At 52.4% G+C, this 16,248-nt stretch overlaps 1 protein-coding gene across 2 annotated transcripts in view; it reads right to left on the reverse strand.

The window, feature by feature from the left end:
* Positions 1–16,248, reverse strand: part of PEX14 (peroxisomal biogenesis factor 14) — a 90,742-nt gene that overhangs the window by 36,980 nt on the left and 37,514 nt on the right. For both annotated transcript variants that reach the window (XM_068117974.2, XM_068117976.2), the window contains exons 3-5: positions 15,757–15,841; positions 3,415–3,525; positions 1,515–1,597 (exon numbers count right to left, since the gene is read on the reverse strand). In XM_068117974.2, the coding sequence (XP_067974075.1) occupies positions 1,515–1,597; positions 3,415–3,525; positions 15,757–15,841 (279 nt within the window). The remainder of the gene's footprint in view (positions 1–1,514; positions 1,598–3,414; positions 3,526–15,756; positions 15,842–16,248) is intronic.

The raw sequence follows: 16,248 nt of genomic DNA on the forward strand, positions 1-16,248 counted from the left end.
CTCCGTTCTGACCCATGTTGCACCCACGTGCTCCGTTCTGACCCATGTTGCACCCACGTGCTCCGTTTTGACCCATGTTGCACCCACCTGCTCAGTTTTGACCCATGATGCACCCACCTGCTCCGTTTTGTCCCATGTTGCACCCACCTGCTCCGTTTTGACCCATGTTGCACCCACGTGCTCCGTTTTGACCCATGTTGCACCCACGTGTTCCGTTTTGACCCATGTTGCACCCACGTGCTCTGTTTTGACCCTGTTGCACCCACGCGCTACGTTTTGACCCATGTTGCACCCATATGCTCCGATTTGACCTATGTTGCACCCACGCGCTCTGTTTTGACCCTGTTGCACCCACCTGCTCCGTTTTGACCCATGTTGCACCCACGTGCTCCGTTTTGACCCATGTTGCACCCACGTGCTCCGTTTTGACCCATGTTGCACCAACGTGCTCAGTTTTGACCCTGTTGCACCCACCTGCTCCGATTTGACCTATGTTGCACCCACACACTACGTTTTGACCCATGTTGCACCCATATGCTCCGTTTTGACCCATGTTGCACCCACGCGCTCGGTTTTGACACTGTTGCACTCACGCGCTCTGTTTTGACCCATGTTGCATCCACGCGCTCAGTTTTGACCCTGTTGCACCCACGTGCTCCGTTCTGACCCATGTTGCATGCACGTGCTCCGTTTTGACCCATGTTGTACCCACGTGCTCAGTTTTGACCCATGTTGCACCCTTGTGCTCCGTTTTGACCCATGTTGTACCCACGTGTTCAGTTTTGACCAATGTTGCACCCACCTGCTCAGTTTTGACCCATGTTGTACCCACGTGCTCAGTTTTGACCCATGTTGCACCCACCTGCTCAGTTTTGACCCATGTTGCACCCACCTGCTCCGTTTTGACCCATGTTGCACCCACGCGCTCCGTTTTGACCCATGTTGCACCGACCCTCCCGTTGCCCCATATTGTATTTTCAAATACATGCAGAAAACGACTTCGTCTTTGTCTTATTGTATTCGTTCTGACAGTTTATCTGACAATCATTTGGAACAACAAACCCTGTTAAAGGTAAATTGGTCAAGAACTTCGGGTCACGTGGACTCGGTTGCTCGACCAAACATTAATATCTGTCCTGCGTTCACCAATCTGCGCGACGCTCGCCGAATTTAGACACCAACCCGCATGGCGACACAGATTTAGGTGAGAAGATCCAGCAGGGAGTCTTGGAAACTTGCGTGGTCATCTTCATACAACTTACCTGATTGAACAGGACAACCGGGACAGACGGGTGACTAACAACATCGTTGTCTTGCTAAAACATCATGTGCCCTCAGCCCATTTATGCCTGCTGGAAACACGCCATTGTTATGAGTGCTCAGGCTCGTCTCGTCCAAATCCACCAGATATCCATGTTCTACATGGGAATTAACCCCTTCTCCACAATTTGAAAAGGAACACAAGCATCAGCACACAGCAAAGAGTCTGAGTAGTAGAAGGACAATCATTGTACCTTGTATAATTGGTAGACTCCAAAGAGGACACCAGCGTTAGCAATGGCCAACCCAATCCGCCGTGTCCACGTAAATAGGTGACCTGTACGCAATACACAGAGAGTGGTAGTTTGGATGTTTGTACACAGATGTCATGTACCATGTTGTAGTTTGGATGTTTGTACACAGATATCATGTACCATGTTGTAGTTTGGATATTTGTATACAGAGATCATGTACCATGTTGTAGTTTGGATGTTTGTACACAGATATCATGTACCATGTTGTAGTTTGGATGTTTGTACACAGATATCATGTACCATGTTGTAGTTTGGATGTTTGTACACAGAGATCATGTACCATGTTTTAGTTTGGATATTTGTATACAGATGTCATGTACCATGTTGTAGTTTGGATGTTTGTACACAGATATCATGTACCATGTTGTAGTGTGTATGTTTGTACACAGAGATCATGCACCATGTTGTAGTTTGGATGTTTGTACACAGAGATCATGTACCATGTTGTAGTGTGTATGTTTGTACACAGAGATCATGTACCATGTTGTAGTGTGTATGTTTGTACACAGAGATCATGTACCATGTTGTAGTTTGTATGTTTGTACACAGAGATCATTTACCATGTTGTAGTTTGTATGTTTGTTCACAGAGATCATGTACCATGTTGTAGTGTGTATGTTTGTACACAGAGATCATGTACCATGTTGTAGTGTGTATGTTTGTACACAGAGATCATGTACCATGTTGTAGTGTGTATGTTTGTACACAGAGATCATGTACCATGTTGTAGTTTGTATGTTTGTACACAGAGATCATGTACCATGTTGTAGTGTGTATGTTTGTACACAGAGATCATGTACCATGTTGTAGTGTGTATGTTTGTACACAGAGATCATGTACCGTGTTGTAGTTTGTATGTTTGTACACAGAGATCATGTACCATGTTGTAGTGTGTATGTTTGTACACAGAGATCATGTACCATGTTGTAGTGTGTATGTTTGTACACAGAGATCATGTACCATGTTGTAGTGTGTATGTTTGTACACAGAGATCATGTACCATGTTGTAGTGTGTATGTTTGTACAAAGAGATCATGTACCGTGTTGTAGTGTGTATGTTTGTACACACAGATCATGTACCATGTTGTAGTTTGTATGTTTGTACACAGAGATCATGCACCATGTTGTAGTGTGTATGTTTGTACACAGAGATCATGTACCATGTTGTAGTTTGTATGTTTGTACACAGAGATCATGTACCGTGTTGTAGTGTGTATGTTTGTTCACAGAGATCATGTACCATGTTGTAGTGTGTATGTTTGTACACAGAGATCATGTACCATGTTGTAGTGTGTATGTTTGTACACAGAGATCATGTACCATGTTGTAGTTTGTATGTTTGTACACAGAGATCATGTACCGTGTTGTAGTGTGTATGTTTGTTCACAGAGATCATGTACCATGTTGTAGTGTGTATGTTTGTACACAGAGATCATGTACCATGTTGTAGTGTGTATGTTTGTACACAGAGATCATGTACCATGTTGTAGTTTGTATGTTTGTACACAGAGATCATGTACCATGTTGTAGTGTGTATGTTTGTACACAGAGATCATGTACCATGTTGTAGTTTGTATGTTTGTACACAGAGATCATGTACCGTGTTGTAGTGTGTATGTTTGTTCACAGAGATCATGTACCATGTTGTAGTGTGTATGTTTGTACACAGAGATCATGTACCATGTTGTAGTGTGTATGTTTGTACACAGAGATCATGTACCATGTTGTAGTTTGTATGTTTGTACACAGAGATCATGTACCATGTTGTAGTTTGTATGTTTGTACACAGAGATCATGTACCATGTTGTAGTGTGTATGTTTGTACACAGAGATCATGTACCGTGTTGTAGTTTTGAGGCTTCTGTGTGAAAAGAAGATGCGGATTGATCATCAACTCGAAAAAGATCCCCACTCCGTTTTAGAGATTCTTCAATTTCATTTTCACATAAACCTGGGGAAACATCCTCCAGATCAACTTCAAATGGAAAGATTGAAAGAAAAGTGCAATGTCGGTGAGTATTTCTCCCAATGCTATGGTAACCTTTTTCCACAACAAGTCATTGCATGGAACTGAACTCTCAAATTGTACACATCAACTCTCAATATTCAATCTGTTAACAACATCGAACCTTGTAGTATCGTAATACAGGTAAGAGTAAACCTGTGTCGGCATTTGAAAAAGCCGAAAAGCAAAGGCTCTTTATCCACAATCACAACCATTAATCCCTGATGTTAGTTACCACCTCTTGCCCATGGAACACAGGACATGTTCTGTACTTAGCAGGGATAACACACATGGCCATCAAAGCATGGCCATTTCACCCTCTTCAGCAGCATTCAGCTTGGAAATATCAAAAACAACAAAGATGGCATGCATGGCATTGTAGCGGTTCCCGCTGGTGGTACACAATCGCCTTGCACCTGCCAGGACGCGGCCAGGGCGCAATCGCCATGCCGGGCTCGTCCGGACGGGCCCAGACGCGCCTCTCCCGGGCATGCCCGGACTCGCTGTTCCCGGGCACGCCCGAACCTCCCGGGCACGCCCGGTCTCGTCTTTCCCGGGCATGCCCGCTCTCGCCTTTCCAGGGCTCGCCCAGAGCGCCCGGGCACGCCCAGCCTCGACTTGCCAGGCCGCGTCCAGGACGCCCGGGGCATGTCCGGACTTGCCTTTCCAGGGCTCGCCCAGAGCGTCCGGGCATGCCCGCTCTCGCCTTTCCAGGGCTCGCCCAGAGCGCTCGGGCATGCCCAGCCTCGACTTGCCAGGCCGCGTCCAGGACGCCCGGGCATGTCCAGACTCGCCTTTCCAGGACTCGCCCTTGACACCCGGGCATGCCCGGTCTCGGTTTTCCCGGGCAAACGCCCCGGCATAAATGTGTATATATATTGCTGCCCGATAAATGGGCTTTTCAGAGTACCCGAGTTTGATATGTGCATTAAAGCAACTCGGACGAATTTCCGTCTTTGGTCGCGTCAATTCTTTCGACAATTCTTTCGACTTTGAGCGCAGCTCCTTCACTGGTGACCTACCGACATGGACACGGCAGTGACTCTTAAACTGCCTACATTCTGGGAGGCTCACGCGGCTGTTTGGTTCGCCCAGGCGGACTCCCAGTTCGCCCTGCGAGGCATCACCGCGGACGACACCCGCTTCCACCATGTCGTGGCAGCGCTCGGTTCCGCCACCGCGGCCCGCGCCCTGAGCCTCCTCGAGCACCCGCCGGCTGCTGACAAGTATGACGCGCTGAAGACGCTCCTCCTCGACACTTTCGCCCTCTCACCGGCGGCACGCGCACGGCGCCTGCTCGACCTGCCCGAGCTCGGCGACACACGCCCGTCCGAGCGCATGGACTATATGCTCTCGTTGCTCGGTGAGCACTCTCCGGATTTTCTGTTCCGCGAGCTGTTCCTTCGCCAGCTGCCTCACCCGGTACGCCTCGCCCTGGCTGGCACGTCGATCGCAGATCCCCGCGCCCTCGCCAGGGAAGCCGATAAGATCTCCTCGGCGGGCCAGCACATCGGAGCGGCTACCTGGAGCCTGCCGCCGTCCGAGGCGACGCCCACGACGCCCGAGCGCCCTGCGCGGTTGGAGGCCGAACTGCCGGTGCAACTGGCGGCCACCACGCCGCGCCGACCGCTTCCGACATGACGGCCGGGGCCTCCACCTGACCAGGCGTGGTGTTATTACCACGCCAGGTTCGGACACAAGGCTCGGATGTGCCGACCCCCGTGCACTTTCGGCAAGTCGGGAAACGGCCGGGCCGGCGTTCATTCCCAGCCATGAGCGCCGGCCACTCGGGCAACTTGCTTTTTATTCGGGACAAAGCGTCCGGGCAGCGTTTCCTTTGTGACACCGGCGCCCAACTGAGCGTCATACCCGCGTCCGAGCAGGACAGGCGGGACGCCGTTTGCGGCCCCTCTTTGGTCGCTGCTAATGGCTCGGCCATACGCACTTTCGGCCCGCGCGACGTCACCCTCTGCTTCGGCAGCCAGCACTTTCAGTGGACCTTTGTGACCGCCTGCGTCCCCATGGCTTTGCTGGGCGCCGACTTCCTCTGCGCGCATGGGCTGCTGGTCGACGTCAAACGACGTCGCCTTGTCAACGCCGAGACCTTCAGCTCCCTGGCGTGCACGATGAGCAGCTCCGCGCCGACCGAATTGGCGTGCGCCCTCCCGACGGCGAACGAGTTCGCTCACCTGCTCGCGGAATTCCCGGCCCTCACGCGGCCGACGTTTTCGGCCGTCGCAGTGCGGCATGGGATCGAGCACCACATACCCACTATGGGCCCGCCGGTCTACGCCAGGGCCCGCCGCCTCGACCCGGCCAAGCTCGCCATGGCAAAGGCCGAGTTCGACACGTTGGAGCACCTCAGCATCGTGCGGCGCTCGGATAGCGCGTGGGCCTCACCACTGCACATCGTGCCAAAGCCGGGGGGCGGATGGCGCTCGTGTGGCGACTACCGCCGCCTCAACGACGCTACCACCCCCGACAGGTACCCGATCCCGCACATCCAGGACTTTTCCGCCCGTTTGGCGGGACGGGTCATATTTTCAAAAATTGACCTGATACGGGGATACCACTAGGTACCTGTCCGGGCGGCCGACGTCCCGAAGACGGCCGTCATCACGCCGTTCGGCCTGTTCGAATTTTTGAGGATGCCGTTTGGCCTCAAGAACACGGCCCAGGCATTCCAGCGCTTGATGGACGGCGTGCTGCGCGACCTGCCATTTCTTTTCGTCTATCTGGACGACATCCTCGTCGCCAGCACGTCCCGCGCCGAGCACCTCCTCCACCTCCGAACACTGTTCGGTCGCCTCAGCGAGCACGGCTTAATTGTCAACCCGGCCAAATGCCACTTCGGCACGACGACCGTTGACTTTTTGGGCCACCGCATCACCAAGACCGGGGCCGTGCCACTGCCGACCAAGGTCGAGGCCATCACCACGTTCCCGCGTCCCCGTTCCATCAAGGCCCTACAAGAGTTCCTCGGCATGGTGAATTTTTATCACCGATTCGTGCCCTGCGCTGCTCAGCTCATGCGGCCCCTTTACGAGGCCCTCCGGGGCAAGCCGGCCAGGCATGACATCGTTTGGTCCGCGGCCATGGACGCGGCCTTCGCGAGCGCAAAACGGGCCCTCGCCGATGCAACGCTGCTGGCTCACCCGGTGCTCAACGCGCCCATCGCCCTCACTACGGACGCCTCCAACTACGCGGTGGGCGCCGTCCATGAACAATGGGTGGACGGGGTTTGGCAGCCACTCGCTTTTTTCAGCCGGCAACTCCGGCCGAACGAGTTAAAATACAGCACGTTCGACCGCGAGCTGCTCGGTCTATTCCTGGCCGTTCGCCATTTCCGACACCTCCTGAAGGGCCGCCCGTTCACGGCTTTCGTCGACCACAAGCCATTGGTCTACGCAATGGCCAAAGTCACGGAGCCGTGGTCGGCCCGCCAGCAGCGCCACCTCTCCGCCGTGTCGGAATTCACCACGGACATCCGGCACGTCGCCGGCAAAGACAACGCCGTGGCCGACTGTCTTTCTCAGGCCAGCGCGAACGCGGTCCACCTCGGCGTGGACTTCGCGCTCATGGCGGCCGACCAGACCACCGACACCTCGGTGCAGGCCCTCCGGGCGGCGGACAGGGCCTCCGCCTGGCCGACATCCCCTTCGCGGGCACCGTCCTGCTCTGCGACGTCTCCCAGGGCCAGCCTCGCCGCATCGTGCCCGTTTCCTGGCAGCGCCGCATCTTCGCCTACATCCACGGCCTTTCTCACCCGGGCCGGAAAGCTTCTCAGAAGCTGGTGTCGGCGCGTTTCGTCTGGCACAGCCTTCGACGGAATGTCCGCGACTGGGCCAATGCCTGCACGGCCTGCCAGCGGGCCAAGGTCCACCGCCATACCCAGGCCCCGCTGGCACCGTTCACCGTGCCTGCACGGCGTTTCGACCACGTCCACGTGGACCTGGTGGGTCCCCTGCCCCCATCGCGGGGGTTCACCCACCTGCTCACTATGGTGGACAGGACCACCAGGTGGCCGGAGGCCGTGCCCCTCACCTCCACCATCACCGCCGACGTGGCGCAGGCGTTCATCGCCACCTGGGTCACGCGCTATGGCGCACCGGCGGACATCTCGTCCGACCGCGGCCCACAGTTCACGTCCGAACTTTGGGGCGCGGTCGCCCGCTCGTTGGGGGTCACGCTGCACCGCACCACGGCCTACCACCCCCAAGCCAACGGGTTGTGCGAGCGGTTTCACCGCTCCATGAAGGCCGCACTCATGGCCGGCCTTCAGGACGACGGTTGGGCCGACCGGCTGCCGTGGGTCCTTTTGGGCCTCCGCACGGCCCCCAAGGAGGACCTCCGGGCGTCCGCCGCCGAGCTCGTCTACGGCCAGCCGCTCCGCGTCCCGGGCGAGTTCGTGCCCGACGCTACCAGTCCCTGGTCTGCCGCACACCAGCGCTCGGACCTCCAGGAGGCCGCCCGACGATTTGCCCCCGTGCCAACGTCCCGCCACGGTGGCCCCCAGTCCTACGTCCCCCCGGCGCTTCGCACAGCGGAGTACGTCTTTGTGCGTCATGACGCACACCGGGGGCCACTCCGGCCGCCGTACGACGGGCCCTTCCGGGTCCTGCAACGGGGTGACAAGTCCTTCGTCGTCGACTTCGGCGGACGGTCGGACCGGATCCCTGTGGACCGCCCCAAACCGGCGCACGTGGACGTCGACCGACCACCACGGTTGGCCCTTCCTCCGCTGCGAGGCCGCCCCCCATCCACAGTTCCCCCCCGCTCGACCACCCACCACCAGATCGGACCCCCCCCCCCCCCACGACCCTCCAGGGGTCGCTTTGGCCGGGTCATCCGGACCCCCCTTAAATTGACCCTGCCGGTGCAGGTCGATTCTGGAGGGGCGTGTGTAGCGGTTCCCGCTGGATGTACACAATCGCCTTGCACCTGCCAGGACATGGCCAGGGCGCAATCGCCATGCCGGGCTCGTCCGGACGGGCCCAGACGCGCCTCTCCCGGGCATGCCCGGACTCGCTGTTCCAGGGCACGCCCGAACCTCCCGGGCACGCCCGGTCTCGTCTTTCCCGGGCATGCCCGCTCTCGCCTTTCCAGGGCTCGCCCAGAGCGCCCGGGCACGCCCAGCCTCGACTTGCCAGGACGCCCGGGCATGTCCGGACTTGCCTTTCCAGGGCTCGCCCAGAGCGTCCGGGCATGCCCGCTCTCGCCTTTCCAGGGCTCGCCCAGAGCGCTCGGGCACGCCCAGCCTCGACTTGCCAGGCCACGTCCAGGACGCCCGGGCATGTCCAGACTCGCCTTTCCAGGACTCGCCCTTGACACCCGGGCATGCCCGGTCTCGGTTTTCCCGGGCAAACGCCCCGGCATAAATGTGTATATATATTGCTGCCCGATAAACGGGCTTTTCAGAGTACCCGAGTTTGATATGTGCATTAAAGCAACTCGGACGAATTTCCATCTTTGGTCGCGTCAATTCTTTCGACTCGCGTTGGAGCGCAGCTCCTTCAGCATGATACTTGTGAGACAACAACCAACAATCGTTCATACAAACAGCAATTTGGTCATTTCGAAAATGAGAAAAATCACAAATTTGGTGCACGCATTTTTTTTGTGGCCGAAAAGGTGTTTCACATGTTTTGAATGGACTTGACCTTGATCTTTGAATACGTGTTTCAACACATTTTCCTCACATATACTACACAGACGTACAAATAAGCAGCGTAACTTTAAATTCAATTCAACGTTATTGTCATTGTGCAGTGCACAAGTACAAGGTACAATGAAAAGTGAGCTTGCAAGCTCTCAAGATACGGTGCAGAAGGTCATCGAGTGTAAACAATGGAATGTAAACATGGAGTGTAACCAGTTACTATACAGGTATTTTATATATATATATATATATTGTTACGGTTTTTAGAACCTTCACAAGTAAATTTAGTAAATGCATTCCCTTATAAATGTTTCCCCTGTAAATATCCCCATCAATTGGCTGGTTAAAGATCGCACCCTAGTTAGTCCATGAACAACACGTAGCGAACCATAAGACCTCTCTGTAGTTATCTCATCATTATGTGTTTCAGTTAAGGACCTGTTCCCAATAGTTGAAACTGCGTTGCATTAATCATTAATCCCAGACCCCTTTCACGAATACCCGGGGAGGGTAGTTTAAGAGTAGGTAGAGGGTATAGGTAAATTGTGGTGGATATTGGCATCTGTTGTGCGTGTGGTAGAATGGTGTTTGGATGGGTGCATTAGTGAAGTGGAAATGGCTGGGCGTGTAGCCTGTTAGTGTGTGTGTGGTTAAATGGGCACTCCGCCACTGTGAGGATGTCGGCCAGGTGAGGCCGCAGGTGGGCTCTGGGAGCCAGAAGAGTTGTTCAGTAGGGCCCGAGGATCTGGAGGACGGACCCGGGTAGCCCAGTGCCAGAGAGGGCACCGAGTGGGGAGAGCGCCAGAGGGCCTTCCCCAGGTAGATAGGTTAGGGTAAGGAGCAGGTAAGCTCTGAGGCAACTACAGTGGCGGAGGTGTGCAGGTGAGTAGACCTGCTGGTGAGCCACACGACCCAGCCCGGAAATTGTGCGAAGGCACAGGGAGTTGAATCGGGGGAGTGAGACCCCAAATTGGTGAGCACCACAGTTTGGTCAATGGGAGTTCGGTTTTTAGAACCACATAGTGTAAGATGGCCAATGGCTCGGCAGGGAAAGACCCCGGGTAGAGTAAAAGTGTTAAAGTCATTTAGAGGATAGTTAGGATGGAAATCCCTTCGCACCATCTGCAGCCACTCACCTTAGGTGATGACATGACTCCACACCATGGTTGTTTGTTTTTTTTTGTTGCAAATGTTTTGGGAATGTGAGACGCATCATGACGTGGGGGTGACATTGTGCTTGTTGTTCCATCTCTTCCTCCTTATGAGGGATTGATGATGAATTGATTGATGGCAAATTTGGTTAGAAATTGGGATTGTTGATGAATTTGGTATTAGGGGAGATATGGGGAAGACGAGACGATAGTGACGAATTTGTAAATGTGTAGAGTTTTGTGAATACGGGGTAAGGGCAAGGGTAGAGTAGGTGACAGGGGGGGTGACGTACGATAGGGACGAGCTTTCTCCGCTCGCTCCCATGTGCACCTCACCTCTGCATTGCCTTGTTTTGATGTGTACCCTTGCGCCCTTGCACCCCACTAACTCTGCTTTGTCTGCCTTCCTCACCTATGGACCGTGCTCTCTGGGCACTGAGGGGAAAGCGTGCAGGAGCCGCACTTGTGTGCCCGAGCCGCCGCTGCACAGCCTGCCTGAATCGATACACCACCTTATGGACCGCACGACTTGCGGCCTAGCACCACACCCTTATGGACCCCACGTGTTGGGGCCTGGCCTCTCTGCTGGGACCGGCCATGATGGCCAGAGAAGAGTTGGCTTGCGGACCACGGTGAGGTGGCCCCTTTTGCCCTACAGGTGGACCACCCATAGTTGGCCCCTGTGGGCCCCAAATCAAAAGACGCGTTGTGTGCCTTTTTATTATTTGCAAATAGGCAGCAAGCCACAAGAAGGAACAACATCTGGAAGAAACATTGAACCAGCAGAGCGGGAGCAGAAACTAGAAGAACCGGTCAACAGTTTTTGTTTTTTTTTTGGAAATGTGTGCAATGAGCACTGGATGGTGCTTTGGTGTTTTTCTGGTGCTTATTGGTGCTGATTGGTGCTTTGGTACTTTGTGATGCTCTTGTGCTCGGGGGTGCACTGCAATATCAATTGTGCATCCCTGGGCACTTGAGTATGGTGTATCGGTGCAGTGCAGTGCATGCTCTTCCTCTTTTTCAGAAACATATTTTGTCTCCCAAAATGACAGGTCCTGGGTTTGCCGTGTAAATACAAATTAGTGTTTTGTAAATAATGCTCCCCACCGGCTTTATGTGTAGTTTGCGAATAATTCCGCAATTCGGTTATTCTGTGGGGGTGAGTCTGTTAGGTAGGATGCAACGTAGCAGGTGGGACATACATAGTTGTTTTAAAACTGTCGCACTCAGGGTAAGGTTAATAGTAGAGGGCTATTACACCTGAGTGTCACATTAAGTAAAGTTAGTTCGGGTCGAGACGACCCTAGGGAAAAAACGGGTGCTGTGTTACGGTTTTTAGAACCTTCACTAGTAAATTTAGTAAATGCATCCCCTTATAAATGTTTCCCCTGTAAATATCCCCATCAATTGGCTGGTTAAAGATCGCACCCTAATTAGTCCATGAACAACACGTAGCGAACCATAGGACCTCTCCGTAGTTATCTTATTATTATGTGTTTCAGTTAAGGACCTGTTCCCAATAGTTGAATCTGCGTTGCATTAATCAAATAAGATAGACCCCATTCCGTCCATTTTGCTCTCCCTCTCCAAATTGTGGTACTTCGTTTGCCAGCAGCGTTCGCCGCCATTACGCACGCGGTCAAGCCGGGGAAGAAGGGGGGCGGAGCGCCGAGACCGAGGCGTGGCCCTTTCGGCGAGCCAACCAGGGCTGAGATGAGCTCGGTGGCGGGCGTGGTTTTGAAGGAGCGCGTAGTGATCTTGGCTCGCGTTATAAAAGAGCGCGCGAAGAGCCCTTTGACGGAATTCTTTCGACGGGCTCCTTTTGCAAGAACTGCGCGGGGACGTCTCTGGCGAAAGAACCATACGGCGGCGCTCTTGAACATGACTCGCGTGCACACGAAAGTGGCGAAAGAACTCTACGGCGGCGCTCATTGCAAAGGCGTTATAAGAGAACCTTGGAGAGGGTGCGTTTGGCAAAGCCATTCATTTATTACATACGGAGCATCCCAGTCCCACCGCTATACGTAAGGTCCGCTCGCGGTTGAATGATACGCGCGAAGCTGCCTGCCGGGTTTTCGCCCACGGGACCGGAGCCTGGACCATCCACCTGGACCTTCCACCCTACCAGCTACAATCCCCGTGTGAGTGTGTATGTTTGTCTGGGGTCGTAGAGTAAGACTGCTTAAGGCTGCCCTGTGTATCTTCTTCTTCTTCTTCTATATATTGCTTTCGTTTCTTCCTTTGGTTTCTTAGGTTTTGTAAATAATTAATAAAAGTCTGTTATTTCTTACCCTTTTTGTTTCATTCTTCCCCGATCGCTTTAATCTTTTCCCTGATTGAATACCTACGATTTGGCCAACCCTCGGAATCGGGTTTAGTCAATTGATAACGGCTCGAACCGCGGATTGCTAAACCACTCGGCAAATATCATCTTGTCCGTGGTTTGAGCGGTGCTTGTCTCCGTTTTGCGGAGGGATTGGTAAAGGTATTCGGGAGAACACCTTGACCAATAACCCTGATCAATTCCACCCCACAAAAGAGCGTTACAAGTACCAGGACCAGAGACGGCCAGCTTAACAGGCCAAGGGGATTTACCCCCCCTTGCTGAGGGGAGTGCCGTCTCTGAGATCCGTAACAATTGGTCCGTAACAATATCTTATCGTAACAATATCTATCAATATATATATATTGTTGCAGATCTCGAGCCCGTCGACGTACAGAGGGGGGTTAAACCTTTTTCCCCCTCGGGCCTTAGAGTCCACGAGGCCGCGACCCACTTTATACTCGTGGGGCGGATTGCAGAGCAATTCCAGCCGCCACCCACATAGCAAGCGTGTGGAAGGGTATCGGGTCGAATCCCCACGTACCTTCGGTACACACGCTGCCACGAAGACGGGTGCTGGACCTCGCATGGGTCACGCGAGTCGGATATGCCCGAGCGGTTTGCGTATCACGTGACTCGTGCCGTTAATTATGATTGAACCCGATTGAGCGGTTTGATTCACACAGTGCGAAGCCAATGGGTGGGAATGACGTGAACGACCAAATGGAAGGAAGAACACAGGTTTACTATACAATTTACAATGATCAGGGTAAAGAGACACAGAGCAGATACTTATTCGGTCTTACTTAATCCCCGGACAAGGGCCCACTCACTCACGCGGGGAAAAGAAGGAAGGAAACGTACGCGCTCCAGGTGCGGTCGTTGGCGCCGTTCGCCCCGGTCAGCTCGCTGGGCGTGTCCCTTGGGATGTTCGCAGCACGTGCAGGGAGCCCAGGTAGGAAGGTCGTTGGCGTAGGTGGCTCCGGGAGAGACCGTCCTCACAAGCGCGATTAAAAGGCAGCGGAGCGCAGGGCAGGGAGAGTTCGTGCACACAGAGCCTCGATCACAGAGAGCTAGTTCGGGGACAGTCTGTCACGGAGGAGGATCTCGGAGGAGAGGGGTTCGTGGATCCGGCCTGGGTTTAAGATAGCCCCTCCCCAGAGTCTCACCCGAATGTTCCAAGCCCCTCCCCTGGCGGTTGTTGATGTTAGCCACTCCCTTGAGCTTCCATTGGCTGCTTGCCACTAACTGGCCACTCCCCTGCAGCTCCTCCCTCGGGCCTGCCAGACTAGTTCCAGGCCCTAGCACATGGTATTCCAACCCAAGGAGCACCGAAGCCTACACTTACACGCCTGCTCCAACGCATACTAACACAGGAAAGGACTATGCTTACATTTAATAGGAAATAACTAAACTAAGCGAGGCTACCTGTTGTGGTGCAACTAACTAAAAAAAAGGGGGGGGGGGGGTTACCTTTATTCCCGAAACTACAACATTCTACATACATACATACATACATACATACATACATACATACATACATACATACATACATACATACATACATACATACATACATACATACATACATACATACATATATATATATGCGCCTGGTGTTGGCTTTGCGGTTAGGGAGTCGGCTTGGGATCCTAGGATCCTGGGTTCGAATCCCGATCGATCGCTGAATTAACGCCAGGGGGGTTGACTCAGCCTGTCATCCTTCCGAGGTCGGCAAATATATACACAGTCACGTAAAAAAGTAAGTACACCCCATGTACAGTTTTGACTTTTTCAACATATTTCAACATCCAGCTATTTGATCTTCATTTCAACAATATTGATAGATAAAGGTGATATAATATTACAAATATCATGAAACATTTACATTTTGTCGTCCATTGTATAATTTAAATAAACATAAATGCAAATTTCGCATGTGGAAAAAGTAAGTACTGAGTACTGAGTGGATGAGGAAGGGCTGGCAGTGCAGGTAGTGTGGTGTCCGGGGGTGTGGGTGGCCAATGCATTGGCGGAATTAGTGGTGTGTGACAGAGTTCAGCTGAATAACAGCCCTCGGGAAGAAGCTGTTCCTGAGCTGAGTCGTGCGGGCACATCAATTTGATTTCTTGAAAAATTCCTGAGGATTGGTAATAATAAATTCACAAAAAGGCCATTTGGTTATAAGAAGGTGAAATTATTTTCATGGAAACCTTTGACATGTCAAAAATGCCAAATCAATCGTTCTGATTTTTCATGAACCAGGTCAGTGACCCAATATGCAAATCCTGTTAAAATTTAAAATTAATAGGATCAAAATTGAGGATTTTATGTGACCTTGAGCTTTGACCTTTTGACTCAAACAATAGGCTTCAGTAACCCAAGATGCAAACCTGTTCACAGTTCAAGTCAATCGGATGAAAATTGATGTTTTATGCGACATTTGACACTTTCAGCGTTTGACCTAAAAACACGATGCTTCTTGGTTGTGATTAGTGAACCAATTCAGTGACTCAATATGCAATTTCTGTTCAACCTAATAGAGTACCCACCCTCTGGGTGGCTGGAGATCTTGCATTACTTGCTGAAAAAAGTATAGCGTGTATCTTGCAAAAAATACATGTTTGTTTGGTGTGCGTCTAAATGGGTCCAATGGGTCTACAGTCCTACAAGTCTCTGGGGTATAAGGGGTGGAAAGGTCTTCAGAGTGTATGTAGTCCAAAGGGTACATAGGGTTCTATAATGGTATATAAGGGTCTTAAAGGTTCTAAAGATCTGAAAGGTATTTTCCAATAGTTGTTCGGGTCTAAAGGGGTCAAACGGGTAAGGGGTCTAAGTGTTCTAAAGGGTGTAAATGTCTTAAAGAGTCTTGCAGGTCTAAGACGGGTTTAAGGGGTCTGACGGAAAAAGGCATCCAAGCGGTCTGAAGAGTCAAGGGATCTAAGTGGTCCAATGGGGCATAAAGGGTCTTAAAAGGTCCAAAGGGTGCAAATTGTCCAATACATAAACATGCTTCCCTCTTTTCTAGTGCTTGTGCTTCGTACCTTTTTTTTTGAGAAAGGATTTTTTTGCATCAAGTGGGCTGTTTTGAACACGAGAGTTTTTCAAAAACTTCACTGCAATTTCAACCTAGAAAACACAATTATATATTAAAAAACAAAAAGCGATCAAGAGCTCCTTGTATTTATTACCAGCAAAGGTACCCGGCATTTTCAAGCACCGCTGGGTCCCTCCTCCAACCCACTGCATTGCCTCCTCCCACCCAACCTCTTTTCCTACCCCCTCCTCTGGACTCCCACCCCGCACCTTCCACTGCTTCCTCCCAACTCACACTCCCTCCATCTGGACTCCCATATCACCCCTTCCCCACCCTCCTCCTCCTAACCCACCCCTTCTCTCCCCACCCTGTCATTCCTTCCTGCCACCCCTGCCACCCCTGCCACTCCCTCAACCCACCCACCCACACCCATTCCACCTCCCCCTAGCCAGTGACAGTGACTAAAGCGTTTTTACCCACATTTGGGTAAAATAAATCA

Source organism: Myxine glutinosa, chromosome 5 (assembly GCF_964187855.1).
Source record: "Myxine glutinosa chromosome 5, kmMyxGlut1.1, whole genome shotgun sequence".
Taxonomy (NCBI): Eukaryota; Metazoa; Chordata; class Myxini; order Myxiniformes; family Myxinidae; genus Myxine; species Myxine glutinosa.